Raw genomic sequence first — 27210 nt, 5'->3', positions numbered from 1 at the left:
ACACTGACGTTGAGAAAAGAAAGGAAATAAAGAAGGACCAGAAACTCTTTTCTACTGGGGAGTCATAGACTTTTATGGAACAGACATAATCTGTAGTGTCACTTCTTTCCTAGTTGCTTTATCAGGTAACACACTCGTAGGTTACATTTTGAGTCTTCAAGATAAGCTGAATGAGCTGAAGTTTTTCACCTTTCCTGAGCTGCTTGTCAGCCTGGAGTCTCTTTGATTCACTCTGTCATGTTCAGGTTTTTCCCCATACATCCAGCTGGGCGTAGATGATGACTGCCTACTGAACTCACGCTGGAATGAATACAAATGTCACAATCTCCTGGATGCTTTCCCACCTCATCTGTGTTAACTACTTAAATCTATTATTTAAATTTAAAATTTGTTTAAAGTTAATACGTGTTTGCTTTCTAGTGTTCACAAGAGAATTGGCAAACATTTACCTAAATTTGTGAAGACATTGATTCATACTGACTTCCAATGACAAATTAGAGGCCAACCAAAGTCCTAAGGAATTATAATAAATTCCATCCCGACTAGAAAAATACAAAACTATCCTTAGTTTCAAAATCTCAGTTTTGTGTGCCTATTAGAATCATCTTTTCCACACTTGCCAATTATTCATATTATCCAGAGCCTCTGTAAATATTTAGATGCCTAACTCATTCCCAAAGAGTCTGAGGCAGGGCACAGAAATCAATACTTTTTAACAAGCTCCCCCATGAGTGTTATGATGAGACAATTTTGGTAACCACTGAATTAAGGAGTTCACTGAGATGTTGCAGGATAGTTTTTGATGAGTATGTGGCATTCCTCTTTAAGGACCAACAAAATCCCATTGGAAACGAGGTTTTGGATTTTCATTTATAGAAAATCCAGAGTAAAGTTGCAATTTTTTTGACTTATACTTTAAAAAATCTGGATAACTTCAGGAAGGTAGACAAAACAGAATATTATCAACCTCTTTTTTCTCAAAGCAGCAAGTCCTCAGGGTGTGAATTCAGGTTTATTTAACATCATGACATTATGACTAATGTTTTAGATGAGGAAATCCATTTTCATTTCTAATTTTTCCATATAAGTATACTTCTTGAAATTTATTATTGTTTTAGTTTGGCTTATAACCTTAAAAATTAAATACTGAAAGTGTCTGTCAAATTTTGCAATTCTCCTGCTAAGTGTAGTAAAAACACCTCCAAGAGTATAAAACAAATGTCACCTTCATGAGAGCAAAGGAACATTTGACTTTCAAATAAAAAATGTATGTGCATCTATGTTTATGTTGTAGAGAAAATATAAAAGTTAGTTCAATGTTAGAAAATACTGTAGAGTAGAAAAAGAAAAATAAGAAGGTAGGGTCTGTAATGAGACAGTACCATCATATGCTCCATTATGGAAGATTTAATGTGGAATTTTGTCAAAAAATAGACTACTAAAGTAAATTATAACTCATATGAAAGCACTGGAAGGGTAGTGAGAAACTGACATTTCAACGAAGAGAATAAGGCATCTATTTTTCCTCAACTGACTTTTGGTGCGCACACACACACACACACACACACACACACACACACACACACATACACATTCATACATATGTTTAGACATCCCTATGTACATATATAATTTTTCCTTGGCATTGCTTCCCTGAGGCTTAGTCAGTTATGACTAGGAAAAAACAGAAAGAACATTCATACAGTTTTAGAATTTTCATTTACAGTACTTACAGTAAACAGAAAAACTGCTATTATTTTGAGATTGTTTTTCTGAGGTAATCTTGTTTTGGACCTACATCAGACTTCATACTCAAACCCCCAAATTGTGTTAAGGCAAGAAGTCAATGGAAACACAAAGTCACAGAAAGGAATTATAGAATTATGGTGGTAAATATTTCCTTTAGGAATATACAGATACTACATAAGATATTTTACAGGCACATGTTTTTGCCCTGAAACATTCATTCGTTATATTAATTTAGAGGAAAGCTTTGTAGTGGAATTTGCCCTTGAAAATATCGAAATTTCCTTATGAAAAATAACCATGGAAAGCAAGACAGAAATAATATTAGAATCAATAGGAAGTAGCTTATTCAACTTCATAAAAATTAACTGCTAGGTTGTTCAGAGCATCTCTAAAGAAGAGCACATCTATAAAGGATATGTTAAATTATAGGTAAAATACCTAATAGTAATAACAACAAAGCACAATAATTATTTGGGTATATAAATAAACATAATTTTGATTGGTGCATATATTATATGGTATATATTATACATATGTATATAAATTGTCTATATTTTCAAGTGTTCAAAGAACTTATGCCACACATTTTCTCATTTACTTTATAAAATCCCCTTCCTGTAGGAATGGAGATGATTATGCCCTGTAGTTCCTTCTTATACATAAAGCATTTCTTTATTACAATAATCGCCACATTCTTATGTAGTTTGTTGGTGTTAGTTGTTTTCTTCAGTACTAAATAGTACACTTATCTAAGGCTTTTTTTCATTACACCAAATTAGTTATAATATGATAAATGAACTGGCTAAATTTAATTTTAAAAGTACCAGTTACATTGATTGAGTTTAGCCAATTGCCATGTTTGTAATATTAAGATGGTTTAATTTTTCAGAAATGTTTACATTGCAGTGATGACACTGTGGCTTATTGTCTCACAGAAGAATTCTGCCTTACACCTTTTTCATTGAATACATCAGTTTATTCTCATAATTGTCCAACTTGCTTAATGAAGCCTGTTTCTTTCTTTACAATAAGACTTATTTTAGCAATGTCAAAATCATGTGTTATAATAACTGTGGTTCCTAAGTATATACCTTTATAGTTATAATTTATCTTGCTTGTGCTAATGGAGGTAAGTTTCTGGGGCTCTACATTAATTTGAAGGTAGACCCGATAAGTTTAAAATGTATATTATAAATCCTAAAGCAATCACTCAAATAACAAAAAAATGTTATAGCAAATAAGTCAACAAAGGAAACAAAATGGAATCATTAAAACTTCAATTAACCCAAAAGAAAGCAGAAAAATAGGAAAAAAAAGGAAGAAAAGATGTGACTAATAGGAAATAAATAGCGAGATGATACATCTGAACTACATTACATCAGTACTCATATCAAATGTAAATGGTTTAAATACACCAGTTAAAAAACAAAGATACTCAGATAGGAAAAAAGGAGACCCAACTATATGTTGCAAAGAAGAAATGAATTTCAAATATAAAGTAAGAATAGGTTAAAAGTAAAAGGATGGGAAAAACACACACCAACGTAAGTTAATCAAAGTAAATTAGTACCTCGATTAACACTGGCAAAGTAGATTTCAGACCAAAAAATATTACCAAGGATTAAGAAGATTGTTTTCTAATGATAACGGGCTTATTTGATCAAGAGGACACCACAATTCTAATTGTTCATGCATCTTTTAACAGAGCTTCAAAACACATCCAAGCAAACACTCGCATAACTGCAAGGAGAAATAGAAATAGGGAAATCCAAAATTATAGTTGGAGATTTCCACATTTCTGTCTTTATAATTGAAAACGCAAGTGGATAGAAAATCAGGACGCAGAAAACTCAAACATTATCAAGTAACTTGGCCAACTTGGTGCAAAAAATTTAAACTGAGATAATGAAATAAAATGCATTAATGTACAAATGTCTAATCAATTAATTAAGGAAAAATTTAAAAACTATTCATATATAATCATTAAACCACAGGCCTAATATAAATGGAGACAAAGAAGTATTTTACCAGTAAAATGGCTCAGCCATTTTATATTTCTTCCTCAAGTCAACCTTTCACTATTATAGATGTATTTTTTAGTAAATATTACACAAGAATAATGGGTGAAAATACTTACCTATCTTAAAATTAATTTCAAGAGCTGTATAATTTATGAAGTTTAAAAAAACATCTTATTGAACATATTTACTTTCTCTATGCACCAGAATGCCTACTGTAAATAAAGGTAAAGGTAGGAACGTAGTTATTGCAATAAACTATGGCAGATATTGCCTATGGTTCAACAATAAATTTGAAGACAGTTTTATAAATTCTAATATTCATTCATTCTAAGATGCCATTGGTTAAAAAACATGCCACTATATTATATTTTTCTAGAAAATAATAAGTGCTCTCAATTCAATTGTGACATTATAAGATAAGCCAGTTTCTGAGATGTTAAAATATAAAATGTGTGCATATTTTCAGGTGTTAAATGAATGTATCCTTTATGCCAAATAGGTTTGTTCTGACATGTTAACAAATAAATAGGTATGGCTTTTATAATCTAAACCTAAAAAATTCAGTTTTACGTGAACTGAATTCAGACTCTGTTGACTCACTGAAATAGCCATTCCAGGTTTAGTATTTTGGGGAAAACTTAAAAATTCTCTGCCTTGAATATATATATATATATATATTTTTTTTTAACAAGAACAAGGTTTAATATGAATATATAAAGTATATACATAATCTTGGAAAGATTAGGGCCCATTTTGGTAAATGGACAGGAGGAAATGAAGCACCTATAAACAGCTGTGGGCATCTTGTTAGTTCCAGGACTAGAGAAAACTGTTCTTAGAACATACTCACTCTTTTGAGGTGTGGGCATCTGGCTTGCTGTAGGATGAGAGCAGGTTGAGTTTCCATAAATAGCGGACCGTCTTCTTGAGTGATTTGTTAGCTATTTGAGATGCCGGAGGATGAGTGGGGCCTGGGGCAGGCACACTGAGCCCTGGTGTCCCCCCATCCATAGGGGCTGCAGGGGCTGCCAGCATGAGTGGGCCTGGTGTGGCACCTGTAAGCAGTGAGCTGCCACCCCAAATGTTAGGCATGCTGCTAGGAACTCTAGGTCCGCTGGTGGTGGTGGGGCCACTGGGAAGACCAAAGGCTGGCTGGGTGTTGACAGTGGTGCCAAATGCAGGAATTGGCAATGTGAAACCTACATGCCTTGAATATTTTAAGAAAAGATATTTCCAACTGTCTCCTGGCTAATAATACAATAACAGTAAGGGAATGACAAATAGGAAAAAACTATTAATTCAGAAATACTTAATGTGTATGCAAATGTGTTATAGTCCCCTCAAATACTTGAACTAAGGAAGTCATGATGTTTCTCTTGATGTCTTCAGAAAGCTAGAATTCTCTGCACAAAGACACTAAGCAATGAATAAATTTAAACTTCATTAGTCCAACTGAGGCAATATTTTAACATCTGATGTAATTCATTACTGATGTTGTCCACAAGCACTTCCATTCTTCAGGGTCCCAAAGAAATTCATTGGTAGATGGTATGAAAAGACATTTAATATGGTAAGAACTTTTAGAAAACCAATTAGAAATTGTATGGAGAACTGAATGTTGTGTTCATATATACCTATTATTGTGACATTATAACAGAATACACGGGTAAAAAAAAAAATTAAACCTGTGAATTATTAACAATCAAGGAAACGGAGTGAGAAAAATCCCCCATTTTAATTTTGACGAACTAGTGCAATAGTCAAAATTTGTCCACTTCTAAAATTCTTAGTTGTCAAAATAACCAAGGAAATGTAAAATGTTTAAAAATATTTTCATTAACCTTTGAAATATTTTTCTCCAAAGAACATTTTTTCCTAATTCTAATTCTAATTCATTTTAATAATAAAAGAATAGTAGAATATGTTCAAACAATAACTATGTGTGTGTGTTTTACGATAAATTATTTGAGCTTCTGTTAGGTTTATATAAAATATAAATTCAATCTTACTCAGATTTTAGATTATTGATAATATGAAAATGTAAATAGGTTTTACTGTTAGGTAGAAAGACAGACACAGCCCAGGAAAGAGAAGATAAGGTTCAAGGAAAAAAAACACTCAAACTCTGCCCAAGTAGGGGGTCCCACATGAAGACAACAAAGGCTTTGCGGGGAGGTAATTTCCTGTCTATGGAGACCAGGACAAACTGGTCCCAACCAGCCACTGTATAACAAAACTAAGAACCACCCAAACCATACCTCTTCGTAATCTTATTAAAATAAAATTTCAGGTTTGCCCCCAACCCCATAGTCTCTTCTGAATGCAGTTTGGGAAAAGACGGTACAAGAGGAGTGAGTGTATCACTTAAACTGTCAATCAAATGACCTCACCCTTCCAATCAAAGAGGTGCCTCCAATAGACCCAAGGACATGATAAATAGACCCTCCCTTAAAAGTTCAGGGCCTTTGTCTACCTTGACTCTGGTCCACACCTCCCTTGGACTGTCCTCAAATAAAACTTCCACTTTGCTTCACTATTGTGTTTCTGCATTTCATTTCTCTGTTACAGTGGGACAAGAACTGAGAAAAAACTCAGCCCAGTAACAGCACTACTGCATTATTTGACTATAATGAATATTTACTATATATATATATATTTAATGTAATGCATATTATACTATAATGCATAATCACATTATTTGACTATTTGGCTCCTTTACGGTGCTATTCTTTAAAACTTTTTTCAACATACATTTTTTGGTGTATATAGCTATTATTTTCAGCACAGATGTATAAGCAGTTTATTCAATCAAACTTGGATACACTTTTATCTTCTATTTCCACATGTTATAAAACCACCTGGATAACTTACCTTATCTTTTCTTTGCTTTTCATCCTGGTATACAGTCCAATGTTCTCCATCATTGCTGTAAGCTAGTTTGTAGGAGCCTACAAACTGTACATGGCCAAAATCTTTAGCTCCTTGTGTAATGATGCCAGTCACTTTGGTAGGGACCAGAAGATCTACCTAAAAACAAGAAGAGACATAATTTAAATACCATAGTAGAGTCCATTATAAATTTGCAAGTCTCTTGAGCTTTGATGCTAAAGCCCCAAATCCACTTCTTATCTGTACTTTGAAACTGATGACTGAGTCTGTTATTGGTTTGTACTTTTGACTTGACTGGGTAAAGTTAGTTTAAAACCGGAACCACCATTTTATTTTGACCATTTAAAAATAAAATGATGGGCATTTCAGATTACTAATCAATTTTATATTAAACTGATTCATCTAGCTGTACAGTCTTGTATAACAGATAATACAGAACTGGCAAGGCTGACCTTCTTGAGACTGATCATTATCTCCCAGAGCTTGTGCTTATAATTCAATTTGCTGACTTTACTGGCCAATTCAATAATAATAAAAATAAAATTGTAGCTGGGCACACATCAGGAACAAAAATGATATTGGATGTTTCACAATGAAACATTAAGTAAAAAGTCAATCCTGTTTCTATGAATTTTAATCAGTTCAGTAATATATAATTGAGTAATAGTAATCATTTTCCAATAAAAATCCTCCTTCAGAAAATTACAATCCTAAAAATATTGAGGAGGAAGTAGAATATTCTTCAAAAACTGAGGATTAAAATATGCATCCATGATTTGTGTAATCTCTACTCATGTGTTCATTCCCGCAAAATATATACTTAAAGGCCACGAGACCCATAATGATTTAGTAAGCATTAGATGCATAGAATGTAATTGAAATGCAAAAGATAGGGATGATTTTCATCAAAAAAGAATATGCAACATTGAATAGTTTAGTATTCTACTTCTTTGTTCTCCAATTCATGCATCTTCTCTTATATCTTATGATGTCAATGAAAAAAAAATTAGGAAACTTTGTTTTCCATGTGGACAATCCTTATAAGAACTTTACCTTGTATTATTAATGTTCCTTGATCTACAGCTTCCTCTCCTACAATAGCCACCTACTTCCTTCTACTTCTTATGACTAAGTGCTCTGCTATATCCTTGATCTTATCATCTTTAACTGTTATGATCCCATGTGGCTTTCAACCACTATGTCCTTTTGTTTCTATTTCAGGTTCTCCATCCTGTGAGATTTACATAGCCACAAATAGATAGTCATGGGTCAGATACAGGCCATGAATGAGGAGAGCAAGCTAGGGAGAATGCATTGAAAAAAACCTATTTTGTGACATATATGTTCATCAATAAAGGTATGAAAAAAGTTCCCAATGTTTCACAGTGTAAGAATATTTCTTAAACATTTCACATGGGCTTTTGCCCATGTTTTGGAACATTCTCTAATTAAAGACATTAGGCTCAAATTTGACAATGGATTGAAACAGAAAACTACCTTTAATGCTTCAGTATAACATTTCAAAGAGTTTATCAAAAATTATTTTTTAAAAACTTTGTTTTTACTATTTCCCAAACATGTATTATATTATCTAAAACATCTTGTGTCTAGTAGCAATGCAGGATGGAAACTTGATACCTGGGAAAGAAACTTTGCTGCCTCATGCTATGTTAAGTGCTACATCCTCATTGAGTCCTCTCAACAGCTCTGTGTGGTTGGGTATTATCACTTTATAGAGATTAAGGGACACATGCCTAATATAATATGTATGATCAAATATAAACATTAGCAAAGGGAGGATCCCAGATTCCAATCCATGTCTCCCTGACTCAAGGTTCCACCATACATATGGATCCTCACTTAAAAATGATTTCTTCCCAGTATATGTGACTATTTCAGAAATTCTGGAAGACTCTCAAAGCTTTCTCATCACATTTATCAAACTTAACAGCAACACTAAGCCCCAAACCAAAACAATCCTGGCTTTACATTATGACGAGGGCACTGTCTTTTAACATGAATTTCCTTTCTGTTCATCAGCTCTCTGGGTTTAAAAATATTGATTGCTTTTATTATTCTAATCCAAATCTAATTGTGCAGAGACATCTAGGCATAGCTGTTGGTCTTCAAAGTGCTCTTAATGTTGCTGACACTCAGTAAATGGAAAAAACATCTCAGAGTATTCTGAGTCACTGTGGTGCCATCAAAGCTGTAAACACGGGAATGCAAACTGCCACCAAGCATGAATTCTTTCAGGTATGGATTCTTCAGTCCCTAAACTTCTGTAAGTCCTTAGGTAAGATGACGCAATGAGGAATCTTATAGAATCTCTCTTTCTGTGGCATTTCTTGAAGTCATCTGGGTTTCCTGCTGGGTGGAGATGTTTTCTCCTTGAGTTGTGTGTCTTGGCTCTTTCTAACAGGTATGTTTTTCTCCTACTCTAACTGCTCCCCTTCTCTAGTTTTTTTTTTGATCTAGAAATGTTTTTCTTTTTTGTTCCAGTTAAGTCAACTTCTCGACTTAAATAGTCAGCAATCTGTTTCAAGCTGGATTTTGTCCTAAAATTTGCTACATTAAACTTAGAATACCAGGCCTAAGCAAACCTTCTTTCAGTATAAAAGTAATCAGTATCTTACGCTTCACAGAAAGTTGCTGCAACAGGGCATGCACAGATCTCACTCTGAGACACATTCACAGGTATGTCACCATTGTATCCAGCATGCAGGATGATCCCAGAAGAGCCCATTTCTCTGGATCTATGCTCACCCCTGGCCCAGGACCACTCTGCCCTCTTGTAGATAGGAGTTAACACTGTACTATAAACATGCTGGACAAAATTCCTCTGCTTTTAGACTCTTGCCTCCCAAAGTTTGCACAAACATAGTAAGTTATTTAATGCCCTGAGCTGGTAGATGATAAGACATTTGGCATAGTGTACTGCACTTCATGTCTGGATCTGTACTAAATGTGCCTTGGTGTAACAGTTCCCCAATAAAGGTTTTACTGGATTGAGCTGGAACTACTTCTTGAGTATGTTCTATAGATAAGAACCAACCATGGCTAAGGATGCTGAAATGTACCACAGCAGAAAAAGCTAGCTGCCATCCTCTTGGTTCTCTACAATGGATAACATAATGGTGTCACCGTGGTACCAAAGGGTACCTTACTTTCTTGCTAGGGAAGGCAACTAGTTAAAAATCCTCTCTGATAGTCAGGAACGTGATAATGAGAACAGTCTATTTTAATGGGGCTGGGTGGTCTGGGTTCCCAAAATGATACTGCACTTACTAGCTATGAGCCCTTGTGCAAGTGAGTTTATTTCTCTACATCTCAATTTCCTCACCTGAAAAAGGAGACTAATAGTCCTCAAAGGATTTTTTGAGAATTAGATGAGTTAATATTTATCAAGTGCATAAAACAATATATACAATGTATTAAGGGCCATATTGGACTTTGATAACAATAAAATAATAAAATCTGGAGAGAGAAGATAATATAAGTCTCAAAGCATCTGATTATAAATAAATATATAGAAACAAGGATATGGGTGGCCACATTGTCAGAGAAAGAAGTTCTGGATCATAGCATATTTTGCTCACTTACTCAGAATGTATACAAAGATAGTCATTTCATTTTTACTTAAAATAGAGTCAGTCTGAGGCAACTGAAATTCCCATGAGGCATGAAATGGTTAACCAAAAGTAATAAAATTAATTTTATGGAATATTATGCATTCTCATTTGAAATTATGATTATATTACAATAAAGAAATTGTTCTAAAATACTATTTCAAGGGAAAATCAGATTCCAAATTTTAGTGAGTGGCTGATTTCCCTATAATTATAAGAGAGAAAAACGAGGGTTACATATTGAGAGAGGCTTAAAATGATACATAAAGAAAAAATATTGTATGAAGGTTATATAGGAATATTACTTTTTTGTTATAGAACACCCTAAAATATTGTAGTGATACACAAACCTTTTTAGCATGTCTAACTTAGAAAATAGATAAACTCAGAGTATTTGTTTGAGAAAGGTCAAGATAAATGACATTTCAGGTGTCTGTGATATCCTGACAGATGGTTCCTTAGAAGGAGTCAGGGCAGACTAGGAAAGTTAGCTGATTTCCATGGAGATGTGCTTTAAGGTGTTCAAGATAAGTGAACAAAAAGAGCAAAGAGATTTATCACAGAAATACGCCACTCAGATACATCTACAATGCTTCAGCAGCTCTGGCCTTCATGCTCCATCAGTTATTTGGGGTTTCGTATTTTATAATTTCATGGAGCCTTGTAAAATTAATTCATTAAACAGAAATAACTGTGAGGCTAACATACTTTCCTAATTTTTAAAAATCAAATTATAGGCAAAATATCTAGACAACATTTTCATTTCAATAAAGAATTTTTACCTTAATATTACATGAAATAATTGTATATATAAAATCCTAGCTACATTTAAGGCCCATAATTAATTGTACTTGGTATTTGAACAATATTGTGGGTTATCAGATGTTGGTTGTACTTTAGTTCATATTTGCATGTCAGTATTATTGTGTTGATCACAAAGTAATGAGACCAACGTATTCTGAAATAGTATCCAGCCTCTGTATCTGATATGATCTAGTAGCTCTAAAGTTACCAGTTCAGAATCCTTAAAATTCTAGAGGCCTGATAATACACTCATCCCAGGACTCGTTCTTGCATTCTTCTATTTACTGAAACAGTTTTATTTCCAATAATATTTAAAAACATTTAATATGGCAATTTCTTTTTCCATATTGATTTTAAAAATTATGAACACTAATACAAAAAAAATTATACCATGAAATAACCTCTCAAAGGTTAGAAGGAATTTTCTGTTTTACTGGTGTTTTATAGCGAGCCTCTAATATGTAAGACCACTTCTAACACACGTATGGTACCATAGACAAGCTTTTAAAGCTCAGGTGATCACTTAGGAGTGTGTTTTACACCTGACATACTGTAGACATTCCAAGTATCTAGACCTTGTCTGCCCTGGACTCAAAGGTGAGAAAATTCCGGACTTCTAACAATTATCTGCAATGTTAACATGAACAATGCCATATGTTAGCTGGAGCTGCACCCCATGATCACTGTCAGATCACCTATTAACTTTCTAAAAGATTTTATTTACAATGGTATAAACAGTTCAACTACAGATTTTAACTGAGGATGGGAGATAGCAGGGTAACTATGCACAATTTATATTTAAGATTTTTATTTTAATAAACTTTCTCATTATAAAAGTAATTCAACCTATGAAGAAAAATAGAGAAATACAGAGAGGATTAAAAAGCAACTCTGTCGCACCATCAGATACAGTCAATCTTTTTATCTCCCAAAATGTGGGAGTTTTTTTTTGACAAATTTGTTGCACTTGGCATTTGAACAATATTATTGGTTACCAGGTAATGGTTGTACTTTTAGTCCATATTTGCAGGTCAGTTATTTTTTTCTCTTTATTCTTAACATTTCATTAGTAATTCTCGATGTCAATTAATTATTTTGAAGGCATTTGTTTGTCTTAACCGTGATTTTAAGAATTTAGTACAATCATTTATTTACTGTGAAACATTTACTCCTCCTTGTATACTCAATTTTTTCTATTAAAATTAATACTGTCCTAAAGCCCTAGCTCTTTCATTTTGTCACATATCTCATTTACATAGGAAAAATTTATAGAATTAAGGTTATTTGGTCAAAGGATATGAAAAATAGATTTATTTTCTAAACATAAAAGTAATAAACACTCATTGTCAAAATTTCAGGTGGTGAAGAAATATAAGGAATCCAGATAAAATAACCTGTAATTCAGGGTTCATTCTTTGATGACTTCTTGCTATTCTTATATGCAGACATTTCCTGTTCACATATGTCTTCCTTAAATTAAGCTCAAAGTATACAAACAGTTTTATAATTTGCACTTTTTTCACTTACTGTAGATATTTTTACATATAAATAATAGTAATTTGTAATGGTTGTGCAACATTCTTTATTATGGATACATGTATAAATATGATAATTACTTAACCAGTCCCTTATTTTGTCTCCAATTCTGTTTCATTAGTAAAAAACCTGCAATGAACTCCCTGTATATCTATTTTTCCTCATTGATGCAGTTGTTTCTTTATAGGAATAAAGGACCTATCTTTCGAAGTATGATATACACTGTTTCACTTACATGTAGAAAGATTATATACTTCCATGTGCAGTGTAAGTTTTTTCTTTTACATACTCACTAACCCTATGCTTTATAAAATTCTACATTTTTGACATTTTAAAAAATGACAGTTTTTTACATTTAATGCACATAAATGGTGATAAATGGCATGTAATTTACATTATTCTAATTGTTCAGTGTCAGTCCTTTATTACCTATCAGATTAGAAATTTTCTTATTGGTTTTTAAGAATTATTTATACAGCATCAATATTGGCTTGTTCTATTTGTTGCATTTTCCCCCCCAATTTGCTGTCATTTAATTTTATATTTGACACACAAGCTTTTAATTTTCCCATTCACAAATCTATCCATGCCATTTGTGATTGCATATTTTTGTATGCCTAAAAAGACCTTCTACTGAATTAAATCAGTTAAAAATGATTTGCATGTTCTCCAATAATCCCCTCTGGGTTTTCCTTCTAAGTTTCCTTCCTTCATATGTAAGCCATCTTGGTTATATGTGTATATATGATGTGACATAAGGTTCACACTTCATTTTTTTACAAGAATGAAATTTTCTGAACACCTTTTATTAAATAATCCATTTCTTTTTTTGTTTTTCCCCCCTCCCTGGCTGATGGTTACAAGGCTTTTTTTATTCTTGAAATTAATACGACTAATCATCATTATCATCATATTCCAGGATCTATCGTGGCAAGAGTCTTGTATTGTTTTGAATAGAATCAAGTGGGCCCATGCAAGTTGTGGACTTGTGCACCCTCTGGGGGAGGGAGGGAGGCCCAAAAGGTTTTCTTGTTTAAAATACTGCTTATGTTTTTTCTTTTGTTGTCTCCTGCAAGAAGGTCAATCATCCAAAGACTGGCTCTTTACTTCTGATTTTTCCAATTTATAATATTTTCTTACCATTTTCATTTTTTTATTATTCTCCTTTGTATTGTCAGAATTTCTCTCCCTTTTATTCTCAATAGTATAGATTTTATTTGTGATGATGCAATTTCTACTGCTAATTTTTTTGATTTCCTTGAAATACATTATTAATATACCTCCCTCATCATCTCGTCCTGTCTATTACTCATGGAGAAAATAACTTCGTATACATCCAAGTAATCTGTTTTCTTTATAGAAAATTTTCTACTTCTATAGTTTTTCTTCATATCTTCAGAAACATTTCTTTCCTCATTGTTTTACATATTTATAAATAAGCTCCTTATTATCTTGTTTTGTTTTTCCTTTACTTGACTAGAGAGAGAACAGTCCTGCTGTTTGTCAGCACACTGGTCAAAAGGGTTCCCTTCTGCCTCTCACCATCTTTTAGGCAATTGTGAGAATTCTCTTTCTGACCTTCAAATATCAACACTGCCTCTGGCTTGTTACCGAGCAGACATTAAGACAGCACAGTGCAGCTGCTCTGCAGGCTGAGTCTCTCCTACTCTTGCTGTGTCTCCTCTGAACATGGGAAGAATAACTTGTTTTGTTTATAATACAAAATCCAAAGCATTCTCCTGTCAAATATAAAATCACAGGGCGTGTGGGCGTGGCATGGCCTCTGTTGTTCACCACGCACCTGGCATGCACAGTGTTTCAATAAATACCTAGTAAATGAATGATTTCATATTTTAGGATTCAACAAGCTAACATGTAGCCAACATGTATTCTGTTCCACTTGGCCAGGATTGTATTATGGGGCAAATGGGTATGATGGGCCACTGGGAGGCAGAGACACAGGATGCAGCTTCTGGTTGTAGTAAAGTGAGGTCTGGGCCCACTAGTCCACAGAGCAGGCTCTGGGCCATGGTCACCACTGATTTGATTCAGACCTTGGAATTGTCACAGTTACAGGGGGCTCTGAGCAGAGCCTGAATGTCACTGACTAGCATGTATTTGTATGCATACTTCACAGATGATGGGAAGGCAACCAAAAGCTTCAGCAGTCTCCATTCAGAAATTGAATGAGTTAAAATGATGTAAGTAATGTCCAAAGCTCAGCACAGGAACACTAAAAATCTGGTTTGCTCTCTCAGTTCCAGAGGAAACTTCATATGAGTTCTCAGGAAAACATTTGAGAAAATTCAAACTCTCTGTGTAAAAAATAATTCTAAATGAAAGTCCATCTATCAAGATTTTCTCATTAAATCTCAAAGAAGTTTAAAAAACAAAAACAACCAAAATTGTAACACATTTGTATTCATGAAATAATATTATAAAGATTAAATTTAATGCCCTTGTATTGGTTTACTTAAATCATATGTAAAGGGAAAATAACTTGATTTTTTTAAAGGGCAGATCTTTGTGATATTCTACATAAATTCTTTTTAATTGTTTTAAAAAATGATTCTCCAATAATTAATTACAATGAACTAAACTGACATCAAGTTAACGGGGAAGTTCTCATCCAATTTCTCCAAATCCTATTCAGAAAGAATAAAACATGTCTAAGGAAAAATATAAACTTAGAAAATACTTAGGGAAAAGAATCATACTTTTCTTCTTGGATTATTGAAAGGGGATTTTCTGCTGAATTCATAAAAAATAAGATCACCCTGGAAGAGTTGAATTAACATATCTTCTCTGTTTACCTTTCAAGCCTGATTTTGATTAAGCTGGGAACGTTGACTTATTCCATGAATAAAAACTCAGGGTAGTGGCTAAATTGAATTAGTCTGTAATTGATAGGGTCGTTAGTAATTGGTTAATGAAAACGTAATACAAGTCTGATCAAACAGTATGATGATATCCAATAAATATTATTCAGACACTTTAAGTATAGCAGTGTCAAAGCCCAAATGAGGTAGGAAAGAAAGAAAATTACTGGTAAATGATTTCCATGTAATTTAGAAAACAGTAACACAACTTTGAAGTAGGAACTGAAATAGTTTGTTACTGAGTTTAGTGCTTTTTGACAGCACAGTGAGAAAAGAACCTAGGTAAAAATTGTGTCAACATCTTGTACAAAGCTAAAGATTCACTGATCTGCTGATAAAGCTTGTGTGCACTTCAGGGGCCAGAATTTGGTTGATTGTTCACTTGAAAAAGCCGTTTGAATACATATCTTTGACAACTGCTTTACTGAATATAATTTTATCAAAGGCATTTGTATTTTGTATAACCATTATGTATTGTAGAGACTGATATTTGCAAACACAAAACATCTATACACAGATATATGTGTCAATAGGTATATTTACAAAAATCTCACACATTAAAAAAATCATGTGAGAACTCTGACAATAACACACAGTGTAAAGTATACTGCAGTGGCAAATCACACTGCATATCTTAAATACTAAGAGGGAGGCCCTTCCAAGGCAGGAAGGTTGACAGAACACACAAGATATTTTTATGCACTCTGCTTGCTGGACATACTATGCATTTAGGTTGATATAACACTTTGCCATTCCCACAGTCTGTAAGTCATCCTTAGAGTCCTGTAATATCATTTTGTTACATTAGACCAGATGATCCTTAATGCTAGGTTTTTCAATCTTAACTGGATATGTGCACGTTATATGGTGACTGATTTTTAGGCTGAAACAACAGCAATGCAAACAAAGCTAGAAAAACGTCCCCACCTTGTCCCTACAAAAGGAAATGGAAAGGGACACGGCCTCTCAGGGCCTCTCAGGAATCAGGCACGAGGCAGATGCTTCAGATTGTTTTGGGAAAATGTACCATTCAGTGCCAATGGTTGATGAACAGCCTGGGTCAGCGCATGTTACTCTGAAAGTGTTTGGAGGGGTAAGGGAGGGAGATGGGCCAAACGGAATAGAACTGCCTGGGGATTACAGGGTTAAAAGTCACACTGACACAGGAAGTGGACTGCCCTGAAGGGTGGCTTAAAAAAAAAAAGTTTTTGCCAAAGGACAGAGTATATATGGTATAAATATAGTATGAATAAAAAAGATACAAATTATTTCCATTCAAATGCATGGTCAGTAACACTGTCAGCATTGTATTTGCAGAAGGACAAGTTTACGTGGATCTGACAGGGCTTGTAGTTCATCAGTTCTCCAGTCAACATAAATTATAATTGCCATCTTGCAGCACCTCATTAAGAGCCATGGTCATAGATTTCCTCATTGAATACCCATATAATCAACATGTTTTATTTATTTATATTAATTTATTATGGTAAAAATATCTAGTTCTCCTGCTGTAATGCTGATGGCTGATTTCCATTTGTCTTTTTCCTGAGTGGAAATGAACAGTAGCTGTTGTGTGCCCGAGACTCCGATCTCATCAAGTTTCTCTGATCGGTCCTGATACTGATTTTCCACTTACTCTCCTTTGATATAGTATCCAAGGTCTTTGAGCTTATTAAGTGGCAGAATCTAAAACTGGGTGCTGGATGTTGATAAAATCTGAATGCCATCTGATGAACATATTTTAATTAAGTATTATGGTACAATATGGCCTGGATATATTTATAAAGAAGCCCCGAATAGGTATATGCCTAACAGTTATAATGTTAATGCCCTGATTATAGGGCATATAACTTTTCATGAAATATGTTCTTGATTGCATGTGAGCAATATGATGCTCATACTTTCCTTCTTGTGAGAAATGGCACTAGATTTAAGTACTCATGTATGCATGCCTGTCTCAGAACAAGGGATCATTTCTTTGTGCCATCTTCTCCAAACAATCTCATATTTTGAAATCACGTTCTTAAACTCTAAAACTATTCACACACTATATTTTCTATTACTGTAAAATAGTTCATAAGCCACAGTCTGAAATTAGGTACGGAGTTAATAAATCACTTGGAACAAACTCATTACATTAAGCTTACTTAATTTTTTTTTTCTTGCATATGTATTCAGGATTTTAAGAACTCTCCAAGTTAGAGCTTACTTCATGGAAGGATCATTTACAGATGTAAATGAAACATTTCATGAGAAAATTCACCCCTCCCTCTATCCCCTGGCGGTTGAACATCTTTGCAATAACTGTCGTTGAGATCCCATCTTTGACTTCAGGTACAAAGTGCTGACATTTTAAACATAATTTGCCAAAACAAAAAAATCAGAAGTGAAATAAACAAAATAGAGGTATAATTTCCTTTTATTTTATATAACTGCTTATGAATCCTAAAATCCAAAGATATTTTAATGAATTCAAACACTGACTTAAAAAGGAACCATGTAGAAATGATTAGGTAGAATGACACTGAAAGTATAATTTTCTGAAAATTATTTGCAATGGAGTCAATCAGCAGGTAAGTAAAAAACCAAAAACAAACAAAAATGTTCAACCTAGTGAAGAACTCATATTTGTCTCTTTATTTTATGTCTTGCTATACCTAAGGTTATTTTGACATGTCTTTCCCATCATGGAGAAGTCTGGTACATTTCAAGAAATGCTGAAATTTCTGTTCGTTTAGGAATCAGAATATAAGCTTTGTCACATCTATATATCAATAAAATCACTATTGGCCCAATACAAATGACTTTTTCAAATCCTACCTTTAGGGGATACTTGGTACAGAGGTCACACAGAATTTATTACCCTTTTAATACTTTGCATTCTGTAAAAACATGGCCTTACAATGCATTGTCTCCAGGTCTTTTGTAGTGTAACACTAACGCTTTCCTTAAAAAGTAACAGCAACCCACATAAAAGACCATGTAGAGATTATGCATTAGGAGCAAGAAATGTCACTGTTGGGAGGTGGCAAGGACAATTGTGAAAAATATTTCCGAAATGACATATTCTTTTGAAAATTTTCAGGTCATGACAAATGTGGTTGGACTCTCAAGATGGAAACAATAATTAAAAATAATCCAACAATAAGACCCCACATTAAAATTATGTGTCCAGTTTTTCTGCTCTGAGAATGCCCTTTGAAATCACTTTTCTTGACATATATTTTATTATTTTAAGAACAACCTTCATTTATTTATTTCTTTTCATTTAGAATCTTAAAATCCTGAATAGGTGTTGAATTATCCTAAATTGTATGTCTGTTTATACTGAAATGATCATACAGATTTCTCCTTTAATTAATTAATTAAAACCTAACAAACAGCCATAAAACCAACACCCAGCCAACCCAAGACACCTCTGTGCATATCTTCCCCTGTCTTCCTTCTTCTCCCAACCATGGTTACCCAATCCTACATTTTTCATTATTTCCTTGCTTTTTAAAAAAAGGTTTATTAGACATGCGTGGACTCCAAAATGATATTGAGTTTTAAGTTATTTTTAAAATTCATAGAAAGAGGGTCATATAGTAGTCTTCTGGGATGTGCTTTTTTCACTTAATATCATATTGCTAAGATTCATCTATATGTAGTTTATAGTTAAAAAGTATATTTTTATCACTGTATAATATTCATGTGTGCATTTAAGACAATATATTTACCCACTCTACTGTCATGAATATTTGATTGTTTCCAATTTTGTCTTTTAAAATCAATGCTATGAGCCTTCTTTTACTTATCTCTTGGCATACACACTCAAAACTTTTTTGTGATTATATACCTAGGAGGGGAACTTTTTGGTTTTAGAGTATATGAATGTGTAATTTTATAAGATAAAGCCAAACAATTTCCAAAATGATTTTACAATTTATACTCCTACCCTCAAGATACTTTTGTTACCTTTAATTTCTTATCTTGCTTATTGACATTAGATAATTTTTTTTAACTTTTTTACAGTTTGGACATTTTATACATTCCTGGGATGAACTCATTTTCATTAGTAAACTTATTTAAACTTTGATGAATTCCATTTATTAATATCCTATTGAAGACTTTTGCCTCTCTGTTTACAAGTGAGATTCTAAATCATTTTCTTGTATGTTTGCCATTTTGGTACCATGAAATACGGTTTCATAATAGAACTTAGGAAGACTTTTTTCCTTTGTTTTCTGTGGAATAGTTTGTTTAACATAGAGGGTATATGTTTTTTTGAAAACTATAAAGTCTGACTCGAAGTCTTCAATGCTGGTAGGTCTATTCAGGGCGTTTTCCTTTTCTTTCTTTCTCTCTTCTGCTTGGGACTTTCCTGACAATACAGGTTTCTATTTTTCTTTGAGTAAATACTTTTGGTTAATATATTTTTTACTATAAATGCATATGTATATGTGTGTGTATATATACATATTACCAATTTTAACATATACATTAAATAAATATGGCACAATGTTAACTTGTATTAAATTTGGGTATTATTATTCTCTGTACATGATTAAAATATCTTATAATTTAAAATAGCACAGCATATTGTGAACTCCTGGGGAAGGACTTAAGTAATTTTTGCCTTTGTTTTGTTTCACAAGTAAGGTGAGGGAGCAGGTATTTTTAATGTTTTTAAAGAAATTCTGCTTGCCCATAATATTGTAATTCTATGCCTAACAAAGCTAGTATACCTAAGTTTTTAAAATCAAAGCTCTTCATTTTATTTTTTCGTATTTCACATGACTACTTTTTTATGACTGCAGCCATACCACTAACATGGAGGCATTCATTTTAAAGAGAGACTTTGTTCAGTTAACTATATTCATTTTGTATAACATGTTTTCCTACTCCTGTATTTTTGTTGCCCTTGGCATAAAATACATATGGAAAAATCATGTAAATATGAAATACAATGGATATTTCATAAATTATATTTAAAGCTTAGGTTTTTCATGATGACAGATAGGTAGAGAAACTAAATAAAATTATCTCCCATAAATTTTATCATTTTCTTATAAGTTTTATGAAAAAAAAAACTCATCCATGTACCTGAAAGATTTTTTAAAAAACTATCCATAACAGTAATAAAATTTAATAAAAGGATTTTAAAAAATGTATTGCCTTCCCAATATGTTCTGTCAATCCCCCACAACCCCAGCTCTTTTCTGCGTGATGCCTGGTACAGAACTAGATGCCCAACAAATTTTATTGTTTTTATTTTTTCATTACTAAATAGGATGAAAATTAATAAGTCAATTAATATATTAAAATTAATATATCCATATTCACCTGAAACTTAAATGTAAAGGGCTCTAAGCCTTTTTTTCCAACTAGCAATCTATGCTGTCTTTAGCATATCTCCCCATTATTGTATGTTATCATACTGTGTTCACAGTAATTTGTTGGTGAATATCCTCTGCTAGATTGTGAGCACCTTGAGGTCTCCCATGATGCTTTAGTCATCTTTGGATCTTCCAAGTTTATTTTAAGAATATATTAGGCCTCCAGGAACATGCTTATTAGATAGGTAGACACGTAAAATGGAAAGAGACTGGGTCAGGAACACAGCTTGGTGTTTGTTTTCAAAATATAGCAGGGCCAACTTTTCTTCATAGGTAAGCAGTAAGGAAAAGTGATTTGAGTGTAACTGTCTAAAAAATTGTTTGAATGAAGAGAACACTTTCCGAAGAGAGAAGTTTTAAGGGGGAGTATTAGTCATTTTGTGTTTATACTTTATGGCACTGAGTTTGGCAGCAGTGTACAGTAGAAACTTCAGCAGGAAAAGAAGAAAAGTTAGTGAGAATGACTAATGCTTTGAATGTTAGGAATGTAAATTAGGTAAAGGTCCTTAGATTCAGAAAGTGGCAATGAGAATGGGAAACCCAGGGACAATCTGACAGGGGAAAGGGCAGGGCCTTTCTTTTTTTGCTCTGTTTACTCAGTTTAATCAGAGCTTAAGTCCGAATAAAGAGCACCAAACCAGACAGCTAATGACAGTCCTCAGAAATAAGGGTAGGTCAACACCTCTAGGTCAGAAATGGGTAGGGAAGGAACGTGGGACAAGTGGAAGAAGCTGGTAGAATACCAAGTGCAATGTCACTTTGCCACGTAGATTTCAGAATCAGGAGGCTAAGGGAAGCAGGATGGTTTAGATTCTCTCGGTAGGGGTAGAAAGGAAGGCTCTGCAAACCAGAGCTCAACACTGGCTGAGGAGGTAGGGTCAGAAGAATGGCAGACATAGGAAAAGGGAAGGAGGCTAAGTCAGGCCAGGTGGGCCACAGTGTCTCGGCATGTTAAAGCTGGCTGATGGAATTTCAGGGACCCAGGAGCGACAAAAGACAGAAATGCTGCCAAAAGTTGCAGGTCTCAGAAATCTGGCCAGATGTGCTACACATGAGATGGAGCGAAGCCTCCTTCAATGTATATGTCAAATGTGTGCGCAAGGGCTTTTTGAGATGCACGGTGGAAAACAGCAGGAAGAGTTTCAAGGAAACAGGTCCTCTGCATCACAGAGAGGAGCAGTGGGCATGAGACTATGTCCCTTCAGTGGCTGGATTCTCTTCTCAGGGAATACTGCTGAGGCTGAAGTTGGGAAGGGATGGAATATCATGCAGGGAATCAACTGGGAGACCAAATAGGGTTACGGTCCAAAGCTGTATATGGCAACACAGAGGAACAGGAGCAAAGCGAATGAGGCATGACACAGAGTTCATATGTCAGGGCTCTTTACATGTCCATTGTCTTGGAATAAGATTAATTCCAAAGTTTGGGACTCTGAGGGGTGAACCTGTATATATGGACGAAGTGCCTTCAACCACGGAGGTTGGAAGTATGAAGAAGTAAGAAGCCAGAGAGGTCATTATGATGATGAATTCCATCCAGATCACTGAATGGCGGAGGGTGCTGAAGAGGGCTGCACCAGATGTCATCTGCTCCTCCACCTGTCCCTGGCAGAAAATGTGACCCATTCACAGAGAGCTTCTGCTGACAGACTGGAGAGGATACTAAAAGAAGAGCATGAACTAGGGCTTACCTACGTGGGTAAAATACATCACAACACTAAGCAAAGACCACACACACACACATGCAACTGTGCACACACACATGCACTTGTGCACACACACACACACACAGAACACGCAGAGTATAGTTTCTACAATTTTAAAATTCCCTTGATTTGCTCTCACACATTCCCCTGATTCTCTCTTCTTCCACCCCAGACCAAGTAAAAGGAAGAATGTGGGGAAATGAAGATGGTTCTTTCCATTTGGTGTTTGAGATTCTTTTTTGAGCCAATTGTATGTTTATTCCTTTCCATGGTGATTACTCCAGAGAAAAATAATCAGAAATAAATATTATTAAAATCTGTCATGATCAATATAGGGCATTGTACTAGTTCTCTGTTCTGGCATAACAATTTCTACTGTTTAACAAGTCTTGGTATGGCACACATGCTAGGAAAAATACAAGGTATCTTTTGGTTGGACAAAATATTCTTTAAAGATCTTAATTTTTTTCTTTTCTCTTAGTTATCAATATGAAGAGCAGATTTTTAGTGACAGAATTTAATTGAATTTAATTGTGGTCTCTGTATGTTGGTGCCGAGCCCAGAAAGCTTTGGGAAATGGATGATTTTTGTATACCAAAGTAATAAATAAGGGCAATGTACTCTCTGCTCTAAAATTTCTTGCTCCTGAAATCAATATTTAGTTAAAAGAGGAAAAACCCTACCTTTTTAAAATAAGTAAATTGACCTTGGTTTTATGTCTGCCTGTACTCTCTTGCTGACTGTTTTATGTATTTCATCTGTCTAAGTGTTAGATAAAATTATTTTTAAGTTCATTACTTTAAAATTCAGAAATTAATCCATACAATTTTAAATATGCTTTTCATAGCTGTATGAATAAGGTTTGTTTTGTTGTTTTAAGTACTATGATCTGACTTATTTTCAGTCCCCTGATGTTGGAATTGATGCATTTTTTAATTTTTAGGGTCAAATAAGGTTTATAATGAAACATAAAATTTCATATTAAGAAGTATAGGGCTGCTGCGGAACATGAAAATAAAACCTGGACAATAAAACCTCATTATTTACTGAGAAAAATGAAGGAGAGACTAAGCTCCCAATTTAAAAAAGAGTGTATAAAATGTTCAGTACCACTTCTTTTGATCTAAAAAAATAAAAAGGATACAATTAGCAAACCACTCCAACAATAATAATAAAACAATAGCTTGTATAAAAGAGCTCAGCCATCAAATGCCTGCCAAAATTGAAAAAAATTTAATATTTTTGTGTATTGGTAAAATTCCAAATAAACAAGATATAGTTTATATAAACAAAGTTTCTTTCATTCATTGCAGTATGATGTAAAATTAAAACTAGATGACACGGATCTAAATCATGACTGTTATACATTAGCTTGCTAACCTTAATTAAGTTATTAACCTCTCTGACCCTTACCTGCAAAATTAGAGGCATTGTTTAGAAAATTTTTGAGGTTCTTTCCATTTGAAAATCTCTGTGATTCCCTATGCTATACATATTCAGCAGTAATTACCACCTCTGTTAAGTTTCCTCTTATGCTCCATTTATCCAAACATCAATCGGGTATTTATTGATGCCTACTAGTGCTAGGCCCCCAGGTTACTACAACCCTCCTGAAGAGCTCTGGTGTCACAGAGAAGCAGCCCAGTGTGCATACATTACAGCACAGAGGTGTGGACCCTTGAGGTAGAGGAACAGAGGACCTGCAGGATGTGGAGAGACAGCAGAGCCCAGGAGAGCCTGCATACTGAGGTTAGTAGGAGCTGGACAGTGAAGAAATGAGGGAAGGGCATTCCAGACCAGAAGTGCACTTGCAAATGTACAGTATCTTGAAAGAGCTTTCTGTGTTTAGAGACTATCCTAGTGGCTGGAATACAGGGCAGGAGAACTGTAGGAGAAAGAGTTTGTAATGGAGGGTCTGAACTAACTTTTGAAGGACTTTTTTAAGTCACTAGCCATCATTAGTAAATGTAATTTGCAGCCTAAGGAATTTAGATTTCAACTTAAATGTGCTATTTTAAAAGTAAAGGCAATTAGGTTTTCATCATGTACCATACTTAGACAAATCTTTTAACTTCCATGGATTTTAGGTTCTTTGTAAAATGCCTAGGCTTCCCCTTCAACTTTGTTTCTATTTTTTAATCTTCTTATCTTTATCTCTAAATTTGGGCAGTTCTCAGATATCAATTTTTGTATGGGTCATCCTGTTTGCAAATGGCTTGGATTCTTCTTGTTTCAGTCTCTAAGAATTTACATCTATTACTAATATATAGTTTGTGAGTTGAGTGTGTGCTTCAGTAGCATTTTAGGCCTTTTAAAAGTAGCATGTATTTATATAATATGAGGTAAATTTAAATCTTTTTGATTTAGCTAGACTACCAAATAGTATTTTATCTTTAACTTCTGATGACATTAGTATGCTGACTTGTTAACACTTAGTATTTGTCAAAATACATATCCAATTTTTCACCTAGGGAGAAATTTCCTACATCACCTTTTAGGTGTGCTAGAAAAAAAGCAGCTGCTAAAAATCAATTTTCCATTTCTGAAAAGTGCAGATCCTTTGTGTATCTGCAGCTTTAATTTCAGTGTTTGCTTCTTACAGCTTAATCTTTTAAATGGTCACTGCAACTTTGCCTCATTATCCATATGTATGTCTAGTATGTGCAGACTCATCACTTGTGTCCAAACCTCTACATTTTTATTAAAGTCTCTGAGGAGGAATAATTACATATGCAACAGAGTCTGAAAAGGATAATGAGACATTCTTTTTCACATTTTTTTGGGTTAAAACAATTTGTTTTACAGATCACATCAGGGAATATATACTTAAATATCACTATATATATTACATATAGTTTATTATATATAATATAGTAATTATATAATAATTAGCTATATATCACATATATATAATTCATTGAGAAAAATCTCAAATAGCATTTGTTATTAAATTAACAGTGTCTACTAGAAAGTAAATTAGAACCTGAGATAGGGACCAAAGTGGAACACAGTGAACATGTCCAGAACTCTTAGAGACGACATGGTCTTCTGACTTTCTTTAGCTATTCCCATTTTAAATCAATAAGAAAATTGATCAGAAAGGTATCTTTGTAAGTTCTTTCTCATATTTGAAGAGAAACGTAATGACAGCATCGAGGCAGCCAAAATCAACACATTTGTGTGTTGACATTTCAAGAGACTTATGTGCTTATCAGACTGCTCAATAAAATAACGCATAGTTACCAAATCGACTGACACATAAAAGAATTAATCATATTTTTCTGATTCAGACCACTTCTTTTTTAAAGGGGTATGGAGTTCAGTCAGTTTTTATTTATTAAATTTAAATGTCTTTTCCTTTGAAATTTTTAAAGATGACCAAGTAAAACTATGCTCGCATGAGAGTAAGAGCAACGCAGCCCTTCTTCAATGCTTCTAGATTTGGTGTCTGTCCCATTTACACAGAGCTCATCTGTTCTAACCAGGAAGTAGGTGGAAGAGCTGTCTCTGTGGATTCTGGCAGCCTGGATTCAATGGGGCCTCAGTCACTTTTTGCCTGCATATCCCTAGGTAGTCCTGTAGTCTTTCTGAGACTGTTTCTTTTCCTATAAAGTGGGGTTCATAGCCACTGTTCCTGACCTCCTTATATACTTGTTCTCAGGGTCAAATGAGATAGGAAAATATTTCTGTAAAGGTAAAATGCCATACCAAGATATATTTTAAAATAATTTTCCCTTATCTTTAGTCAAAACATGTTTGTTGCTAAAGAGCAATTATCAGCCGAGTTTCCTAGAAATAAAATGATACCAATTTAAAATCCAACATAAAGATGTAATAATAGAGAGCAGTATCACCAAGGATGACATTTCTTAATCCTAGACAAAGAGCAAATATCCCTATTTATAGACGTGATCAGCTTTTTGAGTTGAGAATCCCTTGGGAGGGAGTATTTTTAAGTCATTGGAAGATGATTTTGAGGAAAAACAAAATCAAGTGTTAAGGCGTTTGTTCACAGATTGATTTAAGGTTACAAAGTAAACTTTAGGTTGCTTACTTTCTCTTCCATGTGGTTCAGGATAATCAAATAAATCCCTAGCAGTGGAGTAATGGCTCTTCCTTAGGTACTTAAACTCTAGGAAATGAGCTTGTGGGAAAATATAATTCCTTTTACATTTTAACAAATGCCAAGCAGAGAGGAGCAGCAGATCCTCCCCATCTGCTCTTCCAGAAAAGAAAAGATTAGTCCCATTAGGTGAAGATCAGGATTCATGACTTCCTCCCCTCCCCCACCTCAGTGCTTCAGGATCAACGCTGTTCCCACTGCCCAAACCTGATGCTTTGCTACGAGCTCCACAGCACAGGGCTCCTCGATACAGGAGTTATTGGCAAGAATGTTCTGATTTTTTTTCCTTGCTGATGCTGTCTGGAAATATGTATAGTCCTAACCTTTCGGGAAGGAGTGACGGAGTGCCCCTGATGGTTCTTCTGGGTCTTTATAGAATGTGCTTAGGAGAGGTCCTTTGAGTGAAAGGGGACAAAGGACACAGAAGAATACACGATGGCTAAGATCTCGTAAGAGGTATTTCACCAAAGTACAGACTTTCGGTGTGGCAGGTGGA

The 27210-nt window shown here is 34.2% G+C and overlaps 1 protein-coding gene across 2 annotated transcripts in view; it reads right to left on the bottom strand.

The window, feature by feature from the left end:
* EDIL3 (EGF like repeats and discoidin domains 3) overlaps positions 1-27210 on the bottom strand; it is a 411614-nt gene that overhangs the window by 17037 nt on the left and 367367 nt on the right. For both annotated transcript variants that reach the window (XM_036914224.2, XM_057493705.1), the window contains one exon: positions 6642-6797. In XM_036914224.2, coding sequence (XP_036770119.2) covers positions 6642-6797 — 156 coding nt within the window. The remainder of the gene's footprint in view (positions 1-6641; positions 6798-27210) is intronic.

The sequence above is a fragment of the Manis pentadactyla genome, chromosome 2 (genome assembly GCF_030020395.1).
Source record: "Manis pentadactyla isolate mManPen7 chromosome 2, mManPen7.hap1, whole genome shotgun sequence".
In the NCBI taxonomy this organism is placed as follows: Eukaryota; Metazoa; Chordata; class Mammalia; order Pholidota; family Manidae; genus Manis; species Manis pentadactyla.
This window is presented reverse-complemented; position numbering and strand designations above follow the sequence as displayed.